Source organism: Podarcis vaucheri (assembly GCF_965113315.1).
Source record: "Podarcis vaucheri genome assembly, chromosome: 7".
Classification (NCBI taxonomy): Eukaryota; Metazoa; Chordata; class Lepidosauria; order Squamata; family Lacertidae; genus Podarcis; species Podarcis vaucheri.
Window position 1 is genome coordinate 30,058,801 of NC_138765.1, and position 26,441 is coordinate 30,085,241.

General features: G+C 45.2%; 1 protein-coding gene across 1 annotated transcript in view; it reads right to left on the bottom strand.

The window, feature by feature from the left end:
- The window catches only part of MAN1C1 (mannosidase alpha class 1C member 1), a 129,375-nt gene that overhangs the window by 20,404 nt on the left and 82,530 nt on the right, over nucleotides 1-26,441 (bottom strand). The window contains exons 3-5 of the mRNA XM_082231641.1: nucleotides 13,253-13,368; nucleotides 8,177-8,257; nucleotides 2,630-2,724 (exon numbers count right to left, since the gene is read on the bottom strand). Of these exons, the coding sequence (XP_082087767.1) occupies nucleotides 2,630-2,724; nucleotides 8,177-8,257; nucleotides 13,253-13,368 (292 nt within the window). The remainder of the gene's footprint in view (nucleotides 1-2,629; nucleotides 2,725-8,176; nucleotides 8,258-13,252; nucleotides 13,369-26,441) is intronic.

Consider the following 26,441-nt stretch of genomic DNA (forward strand, 5'->3'; position numbering starts at 1 on the left):
GTGACAGGGCAATTGACAGGCCCTCGTTGCTCTAGCAAGGCTTACAAATGTGTTTGTGACAAATTAGCATGGAGAAAGTTAGAAATGGGGAAAATAACCAAGCAAAGGTAAGGTAATTCTTTTTCTTTGATGCGGGTTCCTCTTTCACACTAGCAATTTAAATCATAACACTTCATTGCAGGATTGTTTGCGTTTCTAATCAAAAGCTAAAGGTTACATTACAGCTGCCTGAATAACTTTTGTGAAAGCCTAGCGTTGAACCTGTGCAGTCGTAAGTAAGCAGCACTGAGTTCAACAAAGTTTACTTCCTGGAATTTATGCACAGGATTGCTGTCATTGCTAATCCTAATATACTGGGCATTCTGTTATGCAGTGCTGTTATATAGTGCTGTATTTGTGCTGGTATACACAGACAAAGAGCAGCACCACATAGCATAAGATCTTATTTATTTATTTATTTATTTATGTATGTATGTATGTATGTATGTATGTATGTGGGGGGGGGGAGATGAACTTCTGCACACACTTGTGTGTGTGAGATGAACTTCTGCACTTCAAAATTCACCTCAATGCTGATTCAGCCAGATTAAAAAGAAATAGAAAAAAAACAGACAGGACTTTATGAGAACAGCATCCTGAACCAGACTGTAACCCATTGCAGTACAGGCACAATGTGAGGAAAAAACCACAACCACATCCTGTACAAAGTTAGGCCACTGGGTTCATCTGCAACTCCCTCTTGGCTACAGCTCTCCAAAGCCTCTGAACCTTTCCCAGACCTGACACCTGAGAGCTTTTCAATAGGTTCGACTAGTTTCACAAGGTGAAGAAAATCTTGGCATGGCTAGAGGTGTTTGTGTGGCTGGAGAATTATAGAAATATCTTACAACTTGAAGGACCGGAGTAAAATTATGATAAAAGTGTGCAAAGGCCTTGATGTAAGATGATGCCTTCTGCCAGACAAAAAATAGAGGAGCTGTGGCTAACTCCGCCCCCCCCTGCATGCAATCCAGGAATATGAGATGGTTTGTGCCGCTGAATCAGTTATTTCTTCTGATCTGCCTCTCTTCTTATTCCCCCTCTCCTCCCAATCATTAGATCACATTTTCAAAAAGTTGTTTCTGTCTGCCACCATGAGAGACAGAAACTGACTTTGAAAGTGGAGACTCTCAGATTGGGTTGTCCCTAAGCCTCAAGGCACCTTTCGCATATACTGTGCATAAATTTACCGTTAATATTTACCATGCTGCATTTTTTACATATAAAAAATAAAGAGGCATGGTAACAAACAAAGAAAAATCCAGCTTTTCTTGAAATGTTCCATCAGCAGTCCCAAAATAGCCAATGCCCTTTGGCAGCTGTGCTCAGAGCAGCTGGCCATTGTGATGCAGTTCTTGTGGGGAGGGAGGAGCGGGGCACATGATCCCAGCAGCTGTTGGTCTCTTGACCAGAGGCTGTGCCCTGGCTGTACCCTTGTCCGTGGGGTTCAGGCTCCATCCTTCTAAAAGCCTAGGCATCACTATGCAGCACTGGAATAGCAGGACGCTGCCCACTCTTCGTTTTAGAAAATGCCATCCCCCACACCCAGGCATAGTTCCTCTCCTTGCCTTAGGGTGAAACTCCCAGTCAGCTGCTGTATGTGGGTGCAAGGGAATGAGGAAGCCTCCTTAAGCAAGCCAGACTCTATCTGAGGGTGGGCATGCTGGCCAGGGCAGGGTGGGGAGCGAGCTCTACCCGAAAGCTATTTCATTGGATCATAAGAATCGTGGAGTTGGAAGGGACCATGAGGGTCATCTAATCCAACCCCTTGAAGTGCAGGAATCTTTCACCCAGCCTGGGGCTTGAACCCACAACCCTGGGATTGCTCTACCAACTGAGCTATCCACTGTGAGGGAGCTGCAGGGATGGCAGCAATGCTTTGAAATCGAGATCTGGTGTGGAGAAAGTGGAGAGGGAGGGTTTTCTTTCCTCTACCCAGCCCCAAGACATAAAAAGATGGAACTGAGAGGAGATATGTCTCATGCGTATACAATCAAAGATTTGAAGTAGCAAATGCTTCAGTTTAGGCCAGTTCAGGTTTGCCTAGGGCGCGGGTATAGAACTTTTTTTTCCAGCCTGAGGGCCACATTCCTTTCTGGGCAACCTTCCAGGGGCCACATGCCAATGGTATGTGGGGCTAGAGGCAGCAGTGGGCACAGCAAATAATGTAAATATTGCCTTTGTACAGCAGGTTAGTTTCTGCAAACACATTCCTCTCTCTATCCTCCACATAGAAGAGCAAAGACATATTCCAGCCAGACAAAAACACTTGGGGTGCAAAGCAGGGCCAGTGAGGGGTGTGGCCAGGGAGCGGAGGCATGGCCCAGTTAGCATGCCCAGTGATCAAGGACAATGGGAGAAGTAGCCCAAAACATCTGGGCCATGCCTCCGCTCCCTGGCCAGGCAACATGTTGGCACTAGGGGAAGCCTACCACCATCGTGCTCTGCCTGTGAGCTTCCCAGAGGTACCTGGCCGCTGGAAACGGGATGCTGGACTTTTAGCCTACCCTCTAGCTGGGCTTGCCTGCTCTCGTACCAGATGCAACATCTGAATTTATTGAAGACAACAGATGAACAATATGTGCCTTGCCTGCCCAGGTTTATGACTCCCCGAGGGATGCCCGTAGGTGTGTTAAAGGCTGGCAGAAGTTTCTCTCCAAGTTCTAGGGCTTTGCTTTTGAAGACCTGTTTGAAAGAGAGAGAAAGAGAAGAAAGACATCGTGAGAAAGCAGATAAGGAAAATAATAATAATAATAATAATAATAATTTATTATTTGTACCCCGCCCATCTGGCTGGGCCTCCCCAGCCACTCTGGGCGGCTTCCACAGAAACCAAAAAACACTAAAATATCATACATTAAAAGCTTCCCTGAATAGGGCCGCCTTAAGATGTCTTCTGAATGTCAGGTAGTTGTCCATCACCTTGACATCCAATGGGAGGGCATTCCACAGGGCGGGCGCCACCACCGAAAAGGCCCTCTGCCTGGTTCCCTGTAGCTTCGCTTCTCGTAATGAGGGAACCGCCAGAAGGCCCTCGGCGCTGGACCTCAGTGTCCGGGCAGAACGATGGGGGTGGAGACGCTCCTTCAGGTATACTGGGCCGAAGCCGTTTAGGGCTTTAAAGGTCAACACCAGCACTTTGAATTGTGCTCGGAAACGTACTGGGAGCCAATGTAGGTCTTTCAAGACCGGTGTTATGTGGTCTCGGCGGCCGCCCCCAGTCACCAGTCTAGCTGCCGCATTCTGGATTAGCTGTAGTTTCCGAGTCACCTTCAAAGGTAGCCCCACGTAGAGCGCATTGCAGTAGTCCAAGCGGGAGATATCTAGAGCATGCACCACTCTGGCCAGACAGTCTGCGGGCAGGTAGGGTCTCAGCCTGCGTACCAGGTGGAGTTGGTAGACAGCTGCCCTGGACACAGATTTGACCTGCGCCTCCATGGACAGCTGTGAGTCCAAAATGACTCCCAGGCTACGCACCTGGTCCTTCAGGGGCACAGTTACCCTATTCAGGACCAGGGAGTCCTCCACACCAGCCCGCCTCCTGTCCCCCAAAAACAGTACTTCTGTCTTGTCAGGATTCAACTTCAATCCATTCAATCCATAAGAACTGTGCAGGAATGCAAATTGTGTTGTGTTTCCAAATAGAAATCTCCATATGTTTAGTTTGTAAGAGGCACTTCACAGAGAGGCAGGCTGGGGTTTCAATCCACACAGACTTTATTTTTTCTGCCAGGATCAAATGCAATGTGTTTGTGTGCATTGGCCACAGGGGCTATCTCTGCCCCCCCCCCTGTAAATGTAATGAACTATTTGAACCATCAGCTGGGGCATCAGGTTGGGGATGGCAGCTTCACACCAACCCCAAATCCCTCCAAAGCAAACCAGGACACAAATGAATTCATGATCCGAAACAGCAGCCGTAATGCAAAGGGAGATGAAGTGACTGCACCTGAACCAGTCACCTGTGAATGACTCAAGGAGGTGAGAAAAGATTCACCCAGGAAATTGATCTTCTACAGCTGGAGACAGGCATCATTTTTGCAGAGCATTTAGGATGATAGGAAAGAGGCACTGTTGTCTGTAAGGTGCACACTCAGCCCACTACAAACCCCAGTAAGCCTGCAAAGCTCTCTTTGACCAGATGCAATAGCATACAAAAGAAACGGGTATAAACACCACCAATAAGGATGCCTCTTTCATACCACCTTCAGCAGCCTTTAAACCTGTTGCCGGTCTGCAGCCTAAGCAAGCCAGGAGTTGCCAATTTAGGATACTAAGCAATAACGTATGAAATGATCCACTTTGGACATTTTTAGCAAGAACGGCTTTGGCCAAGAATGTGTGGTGGACATTCAAATAAACAACAAGGGGTCGGGAGAGCTGTGAGGACCTCTGCTCGTCTGCAGTCTTGGGACTCAGCACAAGTAATTCATTTGCAATAAGATGCCTACTCACTATCAGACTCCGCATTTGCATTCTCCCCATTCCCCCCCCCCATCATCCATGTAATTTACAGGCGAGCCCTGTGTTATCTGAGGAAATGGAAAATGAAGAGGATTATGTGAATGCGTCCTTACATCTGGCATGAAAAACGTGGCATCTCCTCGTGTGGCACAGCTCATCTCTCCCCCCTCCTCCCCACAAGCCACTGCTCCTTTAACCAGCTGAGTAAAGACTAACCAGTAAGTCAAAGGTTTCAGCTTCAAATCCTGCCACCTGATCTACTGCCAACTCACTCAGAGAAGCTGGCTTATGGCTTCTCTCCACATATTCTTATGCTAATGCCTTGGCAGGCGTGCCTTCACTCTACTTTGAGAAGTGTAATCATTGTTTTTTGTTTTTGGCTGGAAGGGTGGGTGGAGCAGGATGGGCATTGCATGACTGAGATGTTCACGCCAAGGGACAAAAATGATTTCAGGAAACAGAAACCACAAGGGGTCTGAAACTTGAAGCACAACCACAACAGCTCCTAATGTAGTGTCAATATACCTGCACCACACAGCCTTTTTGCTCACAGTTCATTACTACACAATGAACACCAGGATCTAGAACTTCAAGTCCACAGTTAATGTCTTCCTCATTCCTTTTTTTCACACAGCCTTTTTTCTCACAGTTCATTACTACACAATGAATACCGGGATCTAGAACTTCAAGTCCACAGTCTTCCTCATTCCTTTTTTTAACAGTTTACTGTCTGTTCTAGTTCATTTCCAAGGTTCTTTTTTTAAAAAAACTTGGCAAATTAAGGTTCCCCAATCTGGGCCTGCCAATTCTTTTGAGGAAAAATTACTACCAGTGCTCAATAGATTAGTCATGACAACAGGAAACCTATTAAGTTGCTTAGGCGATCGTGCATAAGCTTTTTCCTTCAAGCCCCCCTAAGTGAGTCCAAGCTGCAGCTGATGGTTCTAAGACAGCAGGAAATCCTCTGGGGGATATAGTCCACACTGTTTCCCTATATATTTGGGAGCCTTTCATTTAGATGGCAAAGATCAGGTCCAGATGGAGAGAAGAGGTGGAAAGAAAAATGACCTGGATGTGCCTAAGCCAGGCATGTCACAGAATTTCATCAGAAATGAAAGAGAGAGTGGAAACTGCCACAAACTACATTCTTGCAAGAGCTAGGGCAGCCTTCGTCAACCAGGCGTCAAGGGGGGTTGCAGTTGAAAACATTAAGGAGACATCAGGTTGGCAAAGGCTGAGCTACTAAAATAAACAGCTCCACAGCTCAAAACACACTAGGATTATTAGTATTTTTTTTAAGTAGCAAAATGCTAAAACCTTTGCACACAACTCCTTCCATTTTTGGCCCTGGATTGGTTTAACTCTCTTGCTCAGATATGCAAAGCCCCCAGCCAGATCTGTGGACAGGGAGCTTGCCAAATGCTCCAGCCTCTGCCTTGGGCATTTTGCGCAATCCCTCCATGCCCACCGTCAGAAATATATGACGCGAACAGCCTCTGCTTGTACTTGGGAGCAGCGGGAAAACAAGGAGAAAGCGTACTGCAGTGGAATTTTATCGCTCAGCAAAATTCATTTTGGCAAGGTAGATTAATCTTTGTTGAGGCTGGAGGCTGCATCACCTTTGGAAAGCAGATGGCATTCACTCAAAAGGGAAGAAACATCTTTGGAGGGACACACTGCAGGGGTATCACTAAGGCCCTCTCTTCCCCCTGCCCTAGCTTCATACCTTGCCCATTCAAAGCCTGTCAGTTAAAAGCAAACTTCCTCTCCAACCCAGATCTGGGACTTTGGGTCATCAGGGATGGCCCAGTTCCTCAGGGCTTGGATAGGCAGCATGACTCCCCCCAGATCTGTATGCAAATACATATTTTCAAGGTGTGAAGATTAAGGTTTGGGGCAGGGAACCAGGAAAGGAGAGGTAGCATCATTCGTTCTGTTTCTGAAGAACAGGGTGAGCTGTAGCTTAGTGGTAGAGCACCAGCCTTGGATGAATAAGTCCCGGGTTCAATCCCCAGCATCTCCAGGTAGGGATGGGGGAGAACACTGTCTGGAATCCTGGAGAGGTGCTGCCAGTCAGTGTAGACACTGCTGAGCCAGATGGACCAGTGGCCCGACTCAGTATAAGGCACCTTCCTATATTCCTGTGCTAGCAATATGGAGGGACACCAAAGCCCTACCTCCTGATCCTTGGAAATCTCACAGACAGAGGAGTCCCTCTCTGGCTTATGCCGCATCACCAGGTGTTGCTCACACACTTGCAAGACTACATTTGCGGTTGTACGGGCCAGAACCCCTCTCAAATGAAAGCTGGAATTTTCAAGGTACCAAAATCCTGTCCTCGGCAGTGAATTATTGTGCCTTTCCTGTCCTTGCATAGCATCAGTCGGGGGGCGGGGGGGGGCGGGTCTGTGTGCTTTTTGCAAGTACAAGGACTGAAATCAACGAGCAAGCTAGGATTTCTAACCAGCCCTCTCAAATCCAAGGCCACAGCTCCATGTGCTAAGATGCTGGTTTTCAAAAGGGAGAATGAGAAAATCAGTCATGAGGATAAGTTGCCTCAAAGACAGCTTATTTATTTTTATGCATTTTAGCAAATTTATAGCCTGCCTTTCCCACCAAAGATACCCAAGGCAGCTTCTTTGCCATTGCCACCCTCTCCCTCTTCAGTGCACAGAGGACTAGCATATGGATGGTAGAGTCCCTGCATAAGATTCTGCGATGCACGCTAACGCATGACACCAGTTTGCATGGAGCAACAAGCTCAAACACACACAGCATGCTGTACGAAGGGAGAAGGTTTCCATCCCCCCCAATTTTCTGTTTTTTAAATAGCTTGCTAAGACAGCGAGTAGCCATGCCAGCTGTAGAAGAGGGTGGGTTCTCTTCCACTGCAGCTGGCATAGGAATGAACCCTCTTAGCAGACTAGTCTTTTGTTTTTCTGTAAGTTGGTAACTTTCGTTGGCTTATTATTTACAAGACTGCTCTATCTTCTGACTAAAAGTTCTGAAGGTAAGTATTTACTCATCTGATAAATGAAAACCCTAAAGGGACTTTCTGTCTTTGGACTGAGTTTTGGTGGTGGTTACAAAACAGGAGGGGGCTTGCAGTTGGCGGGGCTTCCGCAGAATGGTGCAGGATGCCTTGAAAGGCAGAAAACAGAGCTGAGGGCCTTGTCAAGCTGCCTTGACACTCATGGCTGCTTTTGCGGCGATATAGCGGAAAACAGCCGCCACTAAAAATGACACTTACCCCACTGCAGCATTTAACGTGACCCCAAGGGACCTATGAAAGTTCTTCTCTCGAACATCAGGAAATTAACTAGTTCTGAACGCAAGGCCAAGATCACGGCAAACAGCATTTCAGCGGGGACCAATGTACCAAACCAAAGAGCTATTTAGGAAAAATTGTCCACGGGAGAAAATATCTATACAGATGAGCCAGGCAAAGTAATTATGCAAGACTTAATTAACAGCCATCATCAGCATTCCAATATTTATAAAGGAGTCAGATTTTTAGCTTGCTGAGACACAGGGGACTGCTTCGAAGGGTTTGGTAGTTAGGGTTCTCTGGGGGCAATTGTGTGTGTTGGGTGGGTGTTGGTGGGGGTGGGTGGGTGGGTGTACGAATACAGCTCTCTCAGACGCTCCATGTACGAAACGATGCGGAACAAACCTCTTCTCCAGTTAGGTAATATGCAGCCAGAAGCCCTCCGACGTAGCGGATGTTCACTTCAAACAAGGAAGCTTCACCATTCTGTGGAGAACAATGTGGGAAGGTTTCAGGTTATATGCTAACCGGACAGTAAGACTGTAAGACTGACCAGTGGCACAAAGTAAGCAAAAACACATTCCTCAGGATGGAACTTGAAGCTGATACAGAGCGTGAGGCTGCTGGCCAAAACAGAAGCCCTGAGTTTCCTTGCAACTTCTCCTCCAGTAAATCTCACTGCATGACATCATAGCACTGAGCGTGTCGCTGCCCACTTCCATTAGCTGCTTAAAGGGGTGGGGGGAACATAATGGTGCCTAGCAGTGAGATGCTAGCATGGGGGAAGGGGAGATGGAAATGCAGGGCCTTTGCCAGCAGTGCTATATCTAGCAGTGCTCTTAGAGAAGAAGTCACACATGGCTGCAGCACACACTGAAGAGGTGCTGAAGTGAGCCTTGGACCTGCTCACCCTCATCCACATTATGCTTCGAATGAAAACTGGGGCCTGGGCAGGTCGGTTCCCAAGCAGGATCCCACTTACACAATCCATAGGTTGGCAAAACGGGGGTGGAGGGGCTTTCCATGTGAGGGTTTTTCCCCAGACAGGCCTCTGATCACATTTAAGAGGCTACGTGAAGTGGGAGAGAATATGCACATCCACAGTCTGCCCCATGCCATAAACCGCTCCTGTGTGTGAAACTGACACGCCAGGGCCATGTGTGAACTGGCACATATCATGTAGCACAGTGGCGGTGAACCTTTGTCCCTCCGGGTGCTGCTGAACTAAAACTCCCATCAACCCAGGCCACTAGCCATGCTTGCTGGGGCTGATGAAAGTTGTAGTTTATCAATATCTGGAGGGCACGATGTTGGCTATCCCTGAGGGGTTCTTAAAAAGATGAAAAACAATGAAGTCACATGAGGAAAGTACAGGTGACTCTCAATTTACAGTGGGGTTACGTTCTGCGGATTGCCAAAGTCGTTTTTCCCAGATGCCCACTCCCTTTTTAATTTTCTTTTCTTTTGGCCAAGTGTGTAAAGCTGAATGTGTGCATGTTAAAGAAATGTAAGTTATGAACTACCTATATACTAACCCTAGAGTTACCTGCTTACTAGCCCTGCTGTGAACTTTACTCAGCGGACGAGGCCTTCCCACATGCAAAGGAAAGGGTGGGGCTTCCAAAATGGTGCTTTCGAGATGTTACCGATGGGCCAATGGCCAGGGATGATGAGAGCTGTTGTTCAGCAACCTCCAGGGGGTCAAAGGGTCCCCTACATCCAATATAGCCATTTTAAAAAGTGAAAGAGCTTTACATGTCTTCCCTAACTTATGTAAATTCTTAGGCGGGGGACTGGGCCAGCAGTGCCAGCAACTGAGTGTTTGAATGTTACAAGAAGGGTGTTGGCAGGAGAAGACAGGAAACATGATTGCTGAACGCTTCCTGTTCCCTCTGCTTTGTGTCTCGTTTGAAGAAGTCGCATATCCATTTCGTTCAAATAATGGAGGGGTACGTTATGGATAGGCAGGAGACAATGGGGTATTTCTAAGCAAAGACATTTGGGACAGTATGGTGTAGAAGGCAGGCCTGCGAAGCTTTCTTTCTTTCCTGGGCATCCGCTGATTTGTAAATGGGAGTCTTTCAGATAACCCTTTACCTGCAGCTAGTTGTGATCTATAATAATCCAGCTTTGGATCAGTGAAATGTCAAAGCAATTGCAGTCAAATTGTTCCTTTCAAAGATTTGCTCCTCAAGCCTGATCCTGCATGACAATTCAGTTTTGCTTTCTGAATAAATATCAGCTTCTTGCAACACACCCGCACGCACGCATACACAGCTTCCAGGTAGAACATCTACTTCAGGGATGAGTAAAAAGCACCATTAGAAAAAGGGAAATGGAAAGGAAGTGCAAGAAAGCAGCATACATCAGCCTTGAGAAAGGGTCACAGGTTTCTCTCCTCACATCATATACAGGGAATAACTCTCCCTCCCTCTCTTTCCCACACACACTTTATTCCCCACAAGGAGCTCTCAGTGGTACACATGGTTTTCCTCTTATTGCCTTCTCAACAACCTAAGAAGGTTATATGAGGAGTGTGCAACTGGGTCACCCAGTGAGTTTTACAGTGCAACAGGGATCTGAGTCCAGGGCTCTGTACACACTATACATTTAAAGCACACACACACCCTGCCACCTGACAAAGAATGGTGAGATCTGTAGTTTACCCCCAGAGCTACAATTCCCAGAACCCTTAACAAACTACAATTTCCAGGGTTATTTGAAGGAAGCCATGTATGGTACATATACAACCACTGTGGCATATTTCAAGTTCTGAACATTTTCAGGTTGGTGTGACTTTAGAGTAATGTGTGGAATGCCACAAGCCTGACATTTCATAGCTAAGTATACACATTAGTAAAACTGGGTCTCAGATATGCAGGCAGGGCAGGGTAGCTGAATCCAGCTGTTAGATAGGTCAAGCCTGCCCCATGCTAGGCTACCAGTGCCTGGCTGTGTGTGGCCAGGTGGGAGCATCAGATGAACACACATGGGAAATGAGATGGTGAGAGGAAACAGTGGCTGAGGTGCCCTGAAGTGTAGCCCACACACCATCCAGCGGAGGGACAGCCAGCCATGAGGTGTGGCATTTTTATTTAAGGATAAGACACTTGCCCAGAACCATCCAGTTCTGACTGGACCAGTTTTGAACCTAGGACTTCCAAATTTTAAGTCCAATCCTTTTAGGAAATAGTTAATTCATCTCTGCTCAAAAACAGTTACCAGCCTTTGGGAACAATGCATTGTATATTTTATTTTCCAACTGCATCACCTACATGTTGGTTGATTCTTGACTGCTGACAGTATCAAATATGTGTGCACGCGCATGCACACACACACGGTTTTTAATGCAGACCCAGTCTCATCCCCATTTAAATCCTGCGATCCAGCTATTTAAAAGGTTCATTCTTGAATTTGCAGATTGATCTGTGAGGGCGGATGGGGTGGGAGGAAGAGCTTTTGTGAAAACACAGATCAATTATCCATGTCTATTCCAACCCTTGGCCTATCGATCTGATGCCAAACACAAACCATTGAACCAGAATTTATCAGATGCGACTGTCCGTTTGCAAGTTCGTGCTGGTCACCTCTTTCAAAGCGACGCTTTTCTAGGAAGGTGAGGCAGCTGAACTAGCTGCTCTTGCTTCAAAGAAAAGGCTAGTTATGCTGCAACAACTGCAGCATAGCTCTGAAATTAGAATCTGAACACCATCTTGGTAAACACAGGACCTGCAACCTCAGTAGTTTTTGAACCAGAGACCCAAGGGATGCATGCCAGCCTGTGCATATCACGACCAAGCTCTGACCTTAGGTGAGAGTGGCACAGGGACCGGCAAAGAAGCTGTATCCCAGTGGCTGAGCATCTGCTTTGCAGGCAGAAGGTCCCAGATTCAATCTGTGCAAACTCTCTAGCTAGGGCTGCTAAGTTCCCTTCCCTGAAGAGTAATGGCCAGTCAGTGTAGGCAATGTTGTTTTAGGTGGGGAACCCTTTACAGGCCAAGGACCACATTCCCTTCTAGTGACCATTTACCAACTGTGGGAGGGGCCAAAGGCAAAAGTGGGCGGAGCAACTAACAAAAATGCCATCTCTACACAGTAGGCGAGTTTCTACACACACTCACACAGCCCTCTCTACCCTTCTGCAAGGCAAGCAAAGGGCATTAGAAGAGTCCAAGAACACATTCCAGCCAGGCAAGAACAATAAAAGAGGGTGCAAAGTATATCCAGTGAGGGGTGTGGCCTGGAAGAGGAGGCATGGCCTGGAGGGTGCAGACCTGAGGGCCAAAGAGAGGCCTGGGGGGCTGCATTTGGCCCTAGGCCTGAGGTTCCCCAGTTTCCTTTGCTCCTCCATCTCTTAACAGAAATAGGCCAGAGAAGATCCTGATCCCCATTCCAGCTTCTAGGTCAGCTTCTCTCATTGGTCTGAAGAACAGTGGCGATTCTCTTCCAGTATTTAGCCTCTAGGCTTATTACACAGAAGGCTGCACTAGCTCATGCAAAGTTATGTTTAGCTTCATTTTCAAACGGTGATTAACTGAAGTGGAAGATTCAGAAACCCATTTATGATGGCCAAATACCAATATCAGACTTAAATGTTCTTAAGAGAGCCCCTGCAACCCAGTGATTTCGGTTCAGGTCTGGGAGGTTTGGGTTCAAGTCTCTCCTCCACCAAGTTGCCCCATTCTGCACCTCCAATAAAAATGTGGTGTTAGATTTAACACAACTTTTTATTACAAATTGAAAGTGCTAGGCTGTTAACACTTGAGCTTCAAATGCCTGCAGCCATGTTTGACTTCTGAAACGACCAACCTTGCTGAGTGGACAAGGAGTAGGAGTTGGAGATAGAAATAAATGACACTTAAGGGGAAAGCAACAGAGAAATTGACATGATTGGATTTTATCTTCTCTGATGCTCTTATCCAGTGAGCAAGGGAAATTCCTAAATAATAAGAAGCATCAAGGACACTTTGGGCTCATTCACACTTCCTTTTGTCTGTGTTTCTGGTCATAGGTCTGGGAATTCCAAGTCTGTATCCCAGTGTTTTGGTTTTTTTGCTTTTGTACCAGAGCTTTCACTGGGTAAACCCACATTTTACCACTGAACCGGAGTAAATGGCAATCAGGTTTTCAATGGATTGCTCCATTATTTTGCTTGTTTGTTTGTCCTGGCACTTTCCCTGGGAAAATAGACATGTTACCACTGAATCAAACAAACAAAATAAATAAATAGACAGACAGACAGATTGGACACGGACTTGGAAAGCCACTGGACCTTTGCCTAGAAAAGTGTGCAGCAAAGGTTAAGTGTGGATAAACCCTTTCTTGGTACTTGACAGAACTGCACCAATTCCCAATTCTCAGCTTGCTTCTGCTGGGTCTGCATGCCTTTGTTTGTGAGGAGCCCAAAGTCAAAACTCCAGGGTCCCAAACATGCCAGGCGGTTTCTGCAGCTCAGAGAAACATATTCAAAGACTGACTCACCACATTCAAGTCAAAGTTCTTCTCCACCCAATCTTTGGCTTCTTGGAATTCTTCTTGCAGCTCCATGATATACAGAGTATCTAAGGCATCCACCACAGTTGCTCCCCGGAGACCTCCTGCATCAGCAGAAAACAGAACAGTTTGAAATGGATCTTTATTCGACTTCCCATGTGTTTGTGCATGGGTGGTTGTAAAAAACAACAACCACAGAAACACTAATGGTTAAATGGCATTTAGCATTCACGTTATCATTTAGAATTTATACAAGATTCCGGCTGGCATCTGTGCTGCTGTTGTTTTTAGCTACGTAATTGTTTTAACTGCTTTTATATATGTATTGGTTCTTAATTGTTTCTATATATGCTTTTATATGCACATTTATTGCATTGTGAAATTGATTCAAGATGTTTCATGGGAAGCAATTCATAAATGAAATAATATGGTACTTTTAAAGGGGGCAAATTCCTTCCCCAAGGAGTTTATGCCTGAAATTGTGATTGGGATGTGTATGTGTGCCAAACAGAGAAGCTAGGCAAGAGAGAAATGGCTGAGGTGTAAATGGGAGTTACAACACACACACACACACACACACACACACACACACACACACTGCTTGCTTGTCAAATTGGCTTCTAAGTGTTTTCCAAGTATAAAACCAATTACAAAAATATATCCACTCAGAATTAAAATATACAGTTGAACAATTTCATCAAAACATTAAATACATGCTTAAAATGTAGAATAAAACAAGCCCATTAAAGTAACATAACAATGAAAACAGTCAAAACAGCAATTGCATCCGGAGGTTCAGGTGAGGAGTTGAGGGAAATGCTTGTCTAAATAACTGTGTTTTCAAGAGCCAGTGGGATGTCAATACTGATGGGGCCTCTCATATTTCAGCACAGAAAGCATTCCATAACGCTGGTGCTACCAGTTAAAAAACCTGCCTTTGTGCCACAGCTCCATAGCTACATTTGCAGCTAAAAATTCAGCTGTTGCTGAGTGTCAAGGGGTTATTGCTGAAGGCTTTCCAGACAGGGCAAGTTCTGGTGAAGGGCGCTGGAGGACTTTGTCATTGAAATTTCAACAAGAACCCCGGTTTTCAACCCATCTTTAAAAACACAGCTTTAATTTTTATATCCCATGTTGAAACAGTGTGTTCAGCCTGGGTTCACGCCAATTAATCAGTGCAAGCAGCATGATCAAGTCCATCAGCTGGGCTAACTGGAGAACGGAAATGGAGCATAGACCAAGAGTTCTCAAAAACAGAGAACAGGCTTTCGCAGCAAAGCAAAGGCAATTAGCACCTCTTATTTGCTCCTCTTAATCTCCAGTTTAATGAGCTTCACATGGAATCCCTGCCTTTTTCACAGATGCCACACACTGAGATGACCTCCTCATCAAGTTATCCAGTGCAACCCCGCTAACTCTTTCCTGGTTAGTCACCAACAGTTCAGACTCAGTTGGAGTTCTTCATGGTCTGCCTTGGATTTCATCATCCCAAATAATTTAGCATGATCCCTACACTCACATACCCATTTGCTTCCTCCCCCTTAACCAGTTACCATTTCATCATAGCCAATGTGGGGCCCTCCAGATGTTGTTATTATTTAATAAAATGTATATATCGCTTGATTGTAAAAAACCTCAAAGCGGTGTATGTGTTGTTGGACTTCAGTTCCCATCAGCCCCGGCCAGCAGGGGCAACGTTCAGGGACTTGTGGGTCAGAAACATCTGGAGGCTGACCTGTTGGCTACCCTGACCTCTTATCTTGTGACTGCTATGTGTACTTAATAGCCTTTGGGGAAGGATTTTGTCAGAAGGTTTTTACAAGATCCAAGTGCACAGTGCCTATCAGTCCAACCATATCTATCTACCTGTTGACAATCTGAGAGAATTCTGAACGACCGATGAAGTCAGGCCTCCTAAAGCAGAAACCGTAACAATTTGTCCTTTTTCTTTTGTCTCTCTAACAATTTTAATAAAGCCTCTGCTCCTAATCTGTCAATTCATATGAACAAGACGGAGGTTCACCTATCCTCAGTCCTCCACAGAACAGTCTGCTTCCTCTCCAGAAAAGCAGAATTCTGGAATAACCTTATATGACTTCACGCTCTTACAGGATCTTCGTTCAGGTGTAAAAGAAGGGAGTGTATGCAGTGGTATAACATGGGTTGCCAGTGCCCGGGGCCACACAGAGGGGGTGAGTGGGAAGGAGGGAAGTGGATGGAATACGCATGCATATTCAACTGCCTAACGGTGTCAGAGATGTCACTTCCTGGTTTGCATGGGAAAGTTGCTTTCAATGGAGCCCAGAGATGGAAGCATGAAGCTGTTATTTAGGCAGTACTGGGTGTTGATATTTTGCATCTGAGGCAACTGCCCCTGTGCTACACCACTGGGTATATGGCCTGAAGCATGTTGAGCAGCTTCCACTTCTGCATGTTTTCCCATTCAGCCTTCCCAGATTATGGACTGGAACAAGACCCGGAGCATGTGCACAGCAGCTCAATTTGAGGAAGGAAGAAAAGAGGGCTAAGACACCAGTAAAACAATCTCTCCCTCCATTGAGTTTCTGGTGCCTGGATGCAGAGCAGAGAGGACAGAGACCCTGAACTGTCTGGTGTTTAAGGGCAGAAAATCCCTAGGGGTATATTAAGATCCTATAGTATTGAGTTTTTAAAATCTATGAATGACTCAGTGAAAGCAATACTGTCAGGAGACTTAAAACAGAAACAACCTTTAATTGGTTCACAACTCTTCTGTTAACTCATGGCTCTCATCAGCTATGAATTCGAAGCCAAAATGTGTTAAAGCCTGATAAAAAGCGAACAGTTTGCTCCTGGGGAAATCAGCTGCAACAGATGTCTGTGTGAAAATAGTTTGTCAGACCACATTTCCAGATCATTCTGAAGAACTGCTGCTTGGGTCACACCAATATGGTCACGCATGGGATTCTTACCAGAGAAGCAGAGCCCCACTAAAGACCAAACACATTGGCAGGTGTCTCCAGAATGGTCTCTGAAGGGGTGCTTAATGTGAAAGACAAGTTGCCTTACCACTATGACAGCAACGAAAAAAGAGTGTTTTTGTTTTGTGTTTCTGGTTGTGGCCTAGGCAGATAAATGCCGGGAATTAAGAGTGAGGCATATATATGCCATGAGAGATAACAAAGAGCCCAATCTGAGGTAGACCAGAGCCTGAACAAATGAGACCCAAGACATTTTAGTGCTTGAAGTGGAGAGTCCAGATTATACACCCGCCACACACCAAGCAACACAGGGTATTCAGAAGAATGCTGCCTTCCGCAGTGGAAGCTGAACATAGCCATTATGGCTCCTTGCCACTGGTAGCCTTCTCCTCCATGAAATGTCTCATCCTTTTGGAAAGCCATCTAAGTTGATGGTGATCACTATCTCCTGTTGGATCAAATTCAGCAGTTTATGTGCTTCCAATGTTGCCTCCATTCTAGTGTTATGAGAGCCTGACTGACTGCACAGCTTCGGCGAGGCTGGTGTAACATGTACCCTTCGGACCAAGCCCTGAGACCAAACAGTCTCTCCAGGCTCTTTCTGGTTAAAGCACAGTTTTCTCCACAGCTGCTTGGCAAGGGCAGGGAGCCATTCTCTAGCTGCAAGAAATGGCATGCAAGATCAGATAGCTCTCTTAACGGAGAACCCTTTGTTCTGTCAGACAATGAATGCACATTTCCAGTGAAAAGTGACTCATGGCTTTCTAGCACTGTTATGAATGCTAAGAGATGACAGCAACTGGCAACAGCAGGTTTCTAAACAAACACTCTGGGTGTCCAAAACAGGCCTTGTCAAAGGAACAGTGCTGCTGGATTAACTAGCAGAGTATAAATTTCCTCCTGAGCAGGGATCTAGTGGTTACTGCCATTGTCCTCCAGCAGGGGGCAACAGTGCATATGCAGACCAAGCACAACTGACTGCAGCGCCCTACTGTATAAACAACCAGGGGCTTCACAACCTTGTCACACTACCAAGCAGAATGCCTCCAACCCCGTTTCTGCTGCCTGCCTTGGACTGCAACAGCAGAGGGGTTGTTGAGCATCCACCATGCCAGATTAGGAGGGCCAGAGGGCTGAGTATGGCTTTTATTGCAGGTTTTCAGTTGCAGGCAGCCTTCAAACTGAGTTGCTACCCAGCTCTGAAGCTATTAGGGGAGATTCAGCAAATTTAAGCTGCATTAATAAAACTGCAGTTTCCAAGTCACAAAAAATAATGTACATCCACAGTCACCCCTGAGTGCAATTCGCTAGATGACTTTTCCATGATGACAGCCCTACGCATTGCTTAATTCCCTTCCCTTGTAGTTAGTCTTTATGTTGATGCACACCAACCACCCTGATATATTAAGAGAGGGTGGTACTTTCTAGAAATAAAAGTAAATGAACAAATTTATTTATGAAATATTTATATACTTCCTGATTATAGCAAGACCTCAAAGCGGTTTACTAAAATAATAAAACAATAAAATCATGAGTAAAAACCAGTTTAAAACAACTATGTAAAACATGAAAAACAACAACCCAACAATAAGCTAAAAACCAGATTGGAACACATGCCAGCAATTTTACATCACTTGATAGGCTTGCCTAAAGAAAATGCTTTAGGCAGATACCGAAAAGAGTCCAGCGTTTCTTATTGTGTATTTATTGCTTCTTTTATTTCTTATAGATCACATTTTGTTGTGTTGCAATTTGAATTCCATGCAAATAAAATAAAATGCTATGTAAGAAATAAAGGAAGGCATAAGACACCATTGAAAATCAATATGAATATTCAATGTGATGGAGGTGCTGCTTCCCACATTCAACAACAAATCCACACACGGACAACCTGAATGAAATTTGGGGCCACACTTTGGGAACTCCTGCTCTATGCCAAACTGTACCTGAGGCCTCCATATCTCCCCACTGCTCAGGACTTGGCACATTCAAACACAGACACAAATGTCTTTCACCTGGGCCTCTGAATACCTATATAGTATTTTTATTATTATTATATGATGTTTTTAAGCCTGTGTGCATATGTATAATAATAACATTTTATACGGTTTCTGATTCTGCACATGGCCCTGTGACTCTTGGATGAAGGGAGAGTTAGAATTAAAATACTAATGATAGATAATAATATAATATGGCACAGTACAGAGGCTGGGAAGCAGCCTTACAGTCTCAGTAACACAATCATCATTCTCCTGCTGCATGATAGAAGAGAATATCTATTCATGAGACCAAAGAGATGTGGACCAGGTCAGCACCTGGAGGGGAAATCTAGCAGGGAGCATCAAGTAAGTTGCTCTGAACATTTAAAAGAAAATATTAGGTAAGAGCATCATAAATAAGGTTTGGGAAATATTTTAAAATGAATGCAAATAATTATTGGCAAACCACATTTTGAAGAAAAGCTGGCATTTCCTGCAAGGCTTTCATATGGTTGGACCAACCTCATTTTTAATGACTTTTTGTTTTAAAGGCCTGCTGGTTCATTCAATTACTAGATTAACGCTTTTGAGAATTTTGAACCAGTCAGCAGATTGCTGACCACAACCAAACACACACACACACACACACACACACACACACACTGTATGTTTTTCTTGCAGTTATGAACAATGCATCGAAAACTAGGGGCACCTTTGACCACTGCAGTAGCAGAGAAGAGAATTTGATCATTTATTTTATTTAACACATTAATATGCTGCTTAATGATAAAAACAATCCACAGAAAATGGGACTATAAAACAACAACAATTTATCAAAATCACAAGCACAATCTTAAAAGACCTGCTTGCTCAATGTTGTTTCACACATTATGTTTTTAAGGTGCACCTGCAAAGTTTAAGTGTCTGTGTCAGAGAGAGAACACACACATTTTCACTGCTTTGTAAAAAGTATGTGCATGAGGGACCTAGGATTTCTTGTGACTCCTTGTGACACATACACTAATGTGTCTGCAACTGCACAATGTGCAAAGGAGGTTTTTAAGCAGTGTTTGGATGGCCCTCTATCACGGATTCTTTAGCTGTGATTCTTGCATTGTGGGGGTTGGACTGGATGACCTTGGTGTCTCTTCCAACTCTAAAAGTCTATGAAAGCTGCCTGTAAGCAACTGCTTCCATGGGAACCCTCCAGTCCTAGTCCCAATCCTGCACTGGTTGCTGTGTACATAGTTGCACAGGACCCAGCGCTCACCCTCCACCTCACAATGCTGAAGATTGCTACTGGATCTTCCCTCTTCAATTTAACTCCAAATGTTTGCTGGTCAAATACAAGCCCTGCCCCTGAAGGATCCAGTGGGCCACCCAGCAGTTGGGAAAAACAAAACAAAACAGTGGCACTTTACCACACACACAGCTCTGCAGTCAAACTGAAAGAGAAACAAAGAAGACGACAAATTTTGCAGCTGCATGCACGTGCCCATCTGGGAGAACAGGCATTAGCACCTCATTCGTAGCTCAGGTTTCACATCCACCTGAGTAATAATGGAGGTATCAGGGAAGGCAGCTGAAACCCAGGTTGAGGGGCTGATTCAGTCTGTGTTCCCCTCATCCTTGGTCTGTGTGAACTATCAATTTGTCAACCTCAAGTCTGCTCATGGGCAGAAAGAACTTGGCAAGATAAGCTTGGGCTTCTGCCAGCTAGTGGCAAAATAGTACCGAAGGACGATGACCTAACTAGCAAAATCTGAAAAGAGCACAAGGGAAGAGAAGTCACCCTCCCTACAAAAACAACCCTGTCCCAAGCTCCAAGGCTGTTTCAAAAAAAGCTGATTCTGTAACATGTTTACAAAATGCAGTGACCATGAAAAATAACATTGCCCGAGCCAGTGCTTTCCTCTCTTTTTATCAGCTCTAATGATTTTGCAATATTAATGATTATGTGCTTTTTATGCTGTTTTCTATTAATGGAAGAAATGTACCAGCTCTGAGCAACATGGGACACTGGTGAGAAGACAGGCAAATAGGGGGGGGGGACAGAGAGAAACAAACACCCCCAAAGAGTGCCTGAGGCACAGACTATTACTGTGATATTGCAAAAGTAGCACATTAATGGGCTTGATTTAATTTGACGATATAATCCACAAAAGCCTTTCATAAAAGAGGAGAGAGAGAGAGAAGAGAGAACTAGATTCCTCCCCCCCCCCAACTAAACAGGAACTGCGAGACGAATAATAAAAGCCATGCTTAATTGAAATGAAGAAAAAAGAAGTTTGGATTGGCAAAGGGGCTGCTGTGTAAAATAAATGTCTTTAAATACATGAAATGCACTGAGGGATTAATAACAAGTGCTGCTCTTTTATCCAGCACCATGAATGGTTTCACTTTCTCTGTTGCAGCGTGTACACAACAGAGGACGGGCTTCAGTGATGCATTGGCCTTTTGTAACAAGACACAAAGCTATTATTTCATCCCGTTCCTAGAATGCTTGATGTCCAAGGAAGCAAGAGGTGGAAGGCTTGCATTTGTCTTACAAAGGGACTTAAGAATCAGTGCCTTTCTTCTGCAGCACCTTTGATTAGATCTGCAAATAAAGGGACAGGAGCAGGTGTGTGTGTGTGTGTGTGTGTGTGTGTGTGTGTACACTAAACTTTACAGGGTGAGCAAAGCAAAATATTTCTCCTGGAATAGTGTTGAAACCAATAAAGCTTTGCTGTAAGACAGGGGTGTGGATCCCATGGTCCTCCAGATGTTGCTCACCGTCTCCGACCACTGACTGACTGGGCTGGGGGGGGCAAACCAGAGTGCAAGAACATCTGGTCTCAAGTTCCCTATCTCCCTTATAGGAAAAATAAAAAAAAATTCCTTCCAGTAGCACCTTAAAGACCAACTAAGTTAGTTCTTGGTATGAGCTTTCGTCTGCATGCACACTTCTTCAGATACACTGAAACAGAAGTTGCCAGATCCTTCTATATAGTGAGAAGGTGGGGAGGGGTATTACTCAGAAGGGTGGTGGGAATGGGAGATTGGCAGATAGCTGAGATGAGCCTGTTGACGACTCTTAACGACTGCAATAGGTCTTACAGGAAAAGGCAAGGGTTGAGAAGGTGAAAAATGGCTTAGTCATGTATAATGAGATAAGAATCCAATGTCTCTGTTCAGACCAGGTCTCTCCATGGTTTTAAGTTTGGTAATGAGTTGCAATTCAGCAGCTTCTCTTTCCCTTATAGGAAATAAACATCTATCCAGGTTTTTGCCATTGGCCCCACAATATGTCCTGCTGGATCACGCTGAAGGCCCATCTAGTCTGACACTTTGTTCTCACCACAGCCAACCAGATGCCCCAAAATGAAGCCCACAAGCAGGAGCTTAAGTGCAACAGAACTCTCCCCACTCACAACTAGAACTGGTCTTTGTGGGCATATTGCCTCCGACAGTGGTGGCAGAACATAGCCATCATTCCTAGCAGTCACTGATAGTCTTGCTGCCCATGAATTTGTCCGTGCCTCTTCTAAAGTCATTCAAGTTGGCTGCCATCACTAACCTCTTGTGAAAGCCGAGTGTTGGGAAGATTCAGGACAGACGAAAGGAAGCATTTCTTTTAGCACATAGCTAAAACAAAGGACAGATAGCTTTCTGAAAGTTCAGATCAGTGTAATGTCTCTTTCTCAGGGATGTGCTTCACATGGAGATGGTTAGCCCGTGTCTGGGCTGTACACTTCAAGTGGTTGGTTCCCGCAACTGAACTCTAAGCAAAAAAGGAGGGTTTTTTGTGGAGGGGAGGGGATCTATGCATTAACTATACAAAAAAGGTATCTCAGGGAAGAGAGTTCTAGCCCCACCTGCATGTAAGTTTCCTGTGTGCTGAACTGCACTGGCTATTTAGTAGGAGAGCATGCCATCATTTGAGCCTTCCAGTCTAACAGACCAGCCTATTTTTTGTCAAAGAGATGAAATGATGTCAGGCACCACCCAACAGGGTGTTTTTGTGTGAAGCTCCATTGCAGTGAACGGGATCAGCTCTTCCCCTTAGTTTCAGAAGGGACATCCCCCTTTGGACTGTGCCCTTTAATGTTAAAAAAATCCCATATCTTTTTAGCCTAATGCAGAGGCTACCAGACACGCTCTGAAGTGGCTTCCCCGTGGCATTTTTATTTTTTTATCTATCTATGATGAGCTGCTCTCTCACTTAGAACAGGAGTATCTATTTTCATCTGAGCAGCACTGAGGAGAGAGAGCATGTAGAGACAATGAGAATGGAAGTCAAAGGTTCGCTGTTTTACGCTGTCACTAGACCAGAGCGGACAGACGTCTCCGAATGAGCTCTTGCAAGCCTCGTATTATGACTGCCTATTTGAAGAGCAGGAAGAGCAGTGGTTCTGAAAACAGACCTTCCCAGAAATATGCCTGCATTCAGAATAAAGCCTCTATAATTCAGGAAACACAAAACAAATTCAAACCCAAGCCTATCAGTATTTGACTACATCCATGTCTTCTCCTGAAAAACCACTGTTTCCAACTGCTTTCTACAGTTAGAACTGGAAACCAGAAAACCCCTCTCTCCCACAAGGAACTGCTTAGGTAAAGAAGAAAACTACCTGTTTTCACCTCTGAAAGGGGCTAAAACCCCAAACCATCCAAAAGTTCAACCTCATCTACAGCCTAAGTTTCAAAACCAACAATCCACATTACTTTCACTTAAACCAGTAGTTTCCAGTTGCTTTAGTCTAGGGAATTCACTTCTTAACTCTTGCATGCAATTTGGAACTCTGTTTTAAATAATGGAGATGTCCCTTTTTCTCCTTCTTTTACTCTATCTGTTTTTCACAGGCTGATCTATACTGCAGGCACACTGGGTCAGCAGGCATTCTTTCCCCTCAAGTGACCCCAGCGAAGGACCACAGCTCAGTGGTACAGCACATGCGTTGCACACAGGCTCAGTCCCTGAAGGCTCCAGCTGCAAGGACAATGTAGCAGCAGGTGATGGAAAGACATTTCCCCCCAGATAACTGAGAGCTGCTGCTAGAAAGAGCAGACAATTTTGGGCTATATGGACAAATAGCCTGAGCTTTCCTATGTTTCCATGAATTTTAGTTCAGGGGAGGGCGGTAAGTGATTGACAGGAGATTCGGGGAATGGTTGCAGCTCAGTAGTACGGCATCATCTGCCTTGCATGCAAAAGATCCCAAGTTCAATCCCCAGCATCTCCATGTGGGGCTGGGACTACCCCTGTCTGAAACCCTGAAAGGCTGCTGCTGGTCAGTGTAGACTATACTAAGCTAGATGGAGCAATGATTTGACTCATTGGAAGATGAGCCTGGTTAGAGTGTGGTGCTGATAACACCAAGGTTGTAGGTTCGATCCCCGTATGAGCCAGCTGCCTACTCCTACACTGCAGGGGGGTTGGACTAGATGATCCTCAGGGTCCCTGTGCAATACGAAGCTCCATCCTTAGCCTCTCAGAAGAATGTGGGAAGCTGCCATAATACAGTCGGCCCACTGGTGCATCTAGCTCAGTACTGTCAACAATGACTAGCAGTGGCACTCCAGGGTTTGGGGCAAGGCATCTTTCCCAGTCCTACCTGGAGGTGCTGGGGATTGAACCTGGGACCTTCTGCGTGCAAGGCAGATGATCTACCTTCCCCTATCTTCCTCCCATAAAATGTCATCCACCTGGGCAACCAAGGAAGTTTTAGTGCCATGGCCAGGACTGACGCCAGCCTAGAATGAATCCAAGTAATCAGTTTCCTCCGAGCATGTCTGAAACTGGACTGCTGCCACCTTCTCAAGCCCCTTGTCCCAAATGAATGATAGCATTTTTTAAACATCTCAGGGGGCAGAGAGGTTGCCTTAAGGAGGGGACAGTACTACAACCCCAAAAACTCCCTCCTTGGTAGTCACAACCAGCAGTTTCAACCTCAATGACTTTGTGAAGCTAGAATATTTTTGTACATCAGTTGAAAAGCTTGTGCAACATTATTTATAATTCAAACTAGAGACAGTCCATTAAAAGACCAGCAATTCTGTGTGTACCTCAACATTGGAAAGAGCTGCATTTAGTTGCAAGCAGAAGGCTAGAGGCTGCAACAAGCTATCTTGCCTTGGAAAAAACAGACTTTGAACTATTCCTCAACTTGGATGATGCTGGAGGATGTTGAATTACCAAAGATATCGTGGCAATTTCATACAAAGGCAAGCAGAGTGCTGGAACAATGCTTTGCTTTGTTCAGCATGCTGGCAGGGTGAGATCCCTAGTGGAACAGGGCTGCCCCGGAAAAAGATCAAGCGCGTAAAATTCAGTCAGGTGGAAGCAGTGAAGCAACTAGGAAAAGAACCTTTAAAAGCTTTGGTCAGATGCACACGAGAGAAGACACTAGGGAGGTGTAAAGGAGGAAGGCAATTTTGAGATGGCAGGAATGCTGTCTAAGGCCAGCCCAGAATGGCATCCTTGAACTAGTTTATTCCAGTTTCTCAGAATCACTTGTAAGGATTATGATCACCAGCCCAGATCTTAAAGGCTTTGAAGGGGGGGGGGTTGACCGCACACACCCCTTAAGCAACATCAGGAATCCCATTTTTGGGATTAAAGTGTGAAAATGATCACTGGGAGTTTGCTGCTTTCCCTTCCCATGAGTTGGTAATCTTGAGCCAGGAGACTGGCAGAATCACTGCCTATGGCCTATAAAGCAAGGAATTAATTTGAGGTATTAATGTGGGTTTGGGGCTATTGCAGAATTTATCCTGATGGGAAATGCATCATTCATTATGGACCGATATGGCCACCTGTTCCAAAATGCTGCGTGTCAGAATGATGGCAACAAAGAAGAAAATGTTGAGTTCCTTAAGCACCAGTTACCTAATCTGCCATAAGAACCAATGAGAGAGGAAGCTGCACCCTCGGAGTACACTGCCCTTTCTCCTGACTGCCCTGTATGCTTGGAACTGCCTCCCCAAACACTTGTGTAATGCCTCCTCTTTACTTACTTTGAAATCCCTCCTCAAAATCCACCTTTTCTATGAAGCTGATGCCACAACCCCTGATTCCCATGCCCCACTGTAATTGAGCCGAAACACGTGCAACCCAACCAACCGCATATTGCATCCATTTTACCACCCTGTTTTCTCTGCATCAGATTTTAGACACTAAATTCCTTGTAGCAGGGGCCTGTCCTCTTCTACTCTGCATTACATTACGCACCCTGACAGCACTATAACACATCATGCACCCCAACAGCACTATAGCAACATCATACCTGTTCTCTCTCTCCACACCCCCCCCCTGCAAAACCAGGCTAATACCTATGCCATCCTTGTTGCCTTTTCAGAGAAACTGGACAGGGCAGAAAGAGAAATGGTAAAAGCAGAAAACTATTAAAATACAGAAGTTTGACTGGAACTTTAGAACAATCCTGCTGCCTACCTAGAAGAAAGGGCTGGGTTGAGGGCAGAGGGGACTTTCCGTCGATCCGTTAGCCATGGTGAAGTCAGAGAATGACCCTGTCTTACCCTGGGAGAAGGTGTTGTCTTGGAAGTGAAAGACTGTCACCTATAGAAGAAGCTAAATCCAAGGGAAGCTTTTGCAAAAGGCATGCAAGACAAGCTAACTCTATATAGCAACGTCAGAAAGAGAGATAGAGAGAGAAAGTTAAAATACTCTGCCTGCAGAAACGGTCACAAAACTGTGGAAGCCTTGAGGATGACACAAGGCTTCCATTTGTTCTCTTCAGCCGCAAGAGGAACTGCCCACCATAGAAGCAATTTCAGATAACAGCAGAAGCAATCTTTGCCCACTCCTCATGTCCGAGAACTGGTACCACGCAGTTCTAAGGCCAGTGTTGATTTATTCCATTTGTTCACAGAGAAGAATAGGCACATGGAATGAGTGCAACAAGGCAGCTTTGTTCAGTTTTCAACCCACCCATAAACCTTATCACTCCTCTCTGCTCCATCTCTTCAGCGTGTTGCCTGTGAGAGGTGCTGAATGGACAGCTCTTGAGGCAGAACAATGGCAAAAAAAAAGCAAAAGCAAAAAGCACAGGAAGACTTAGAATCACAGAATTTGGAGAGCTAGAAGGGACCACAAGGGTCATCTAGCCCAACCCCCTGCAACACAAAAATATTCTATCCAACATGGGTCTAAAACCCAGGATCTTGAGATTGAGATTCTCATGCTCTACCGACTGAGCTGGCTTGAAGAAAACCAAATCCATGGGTTGAAAATGA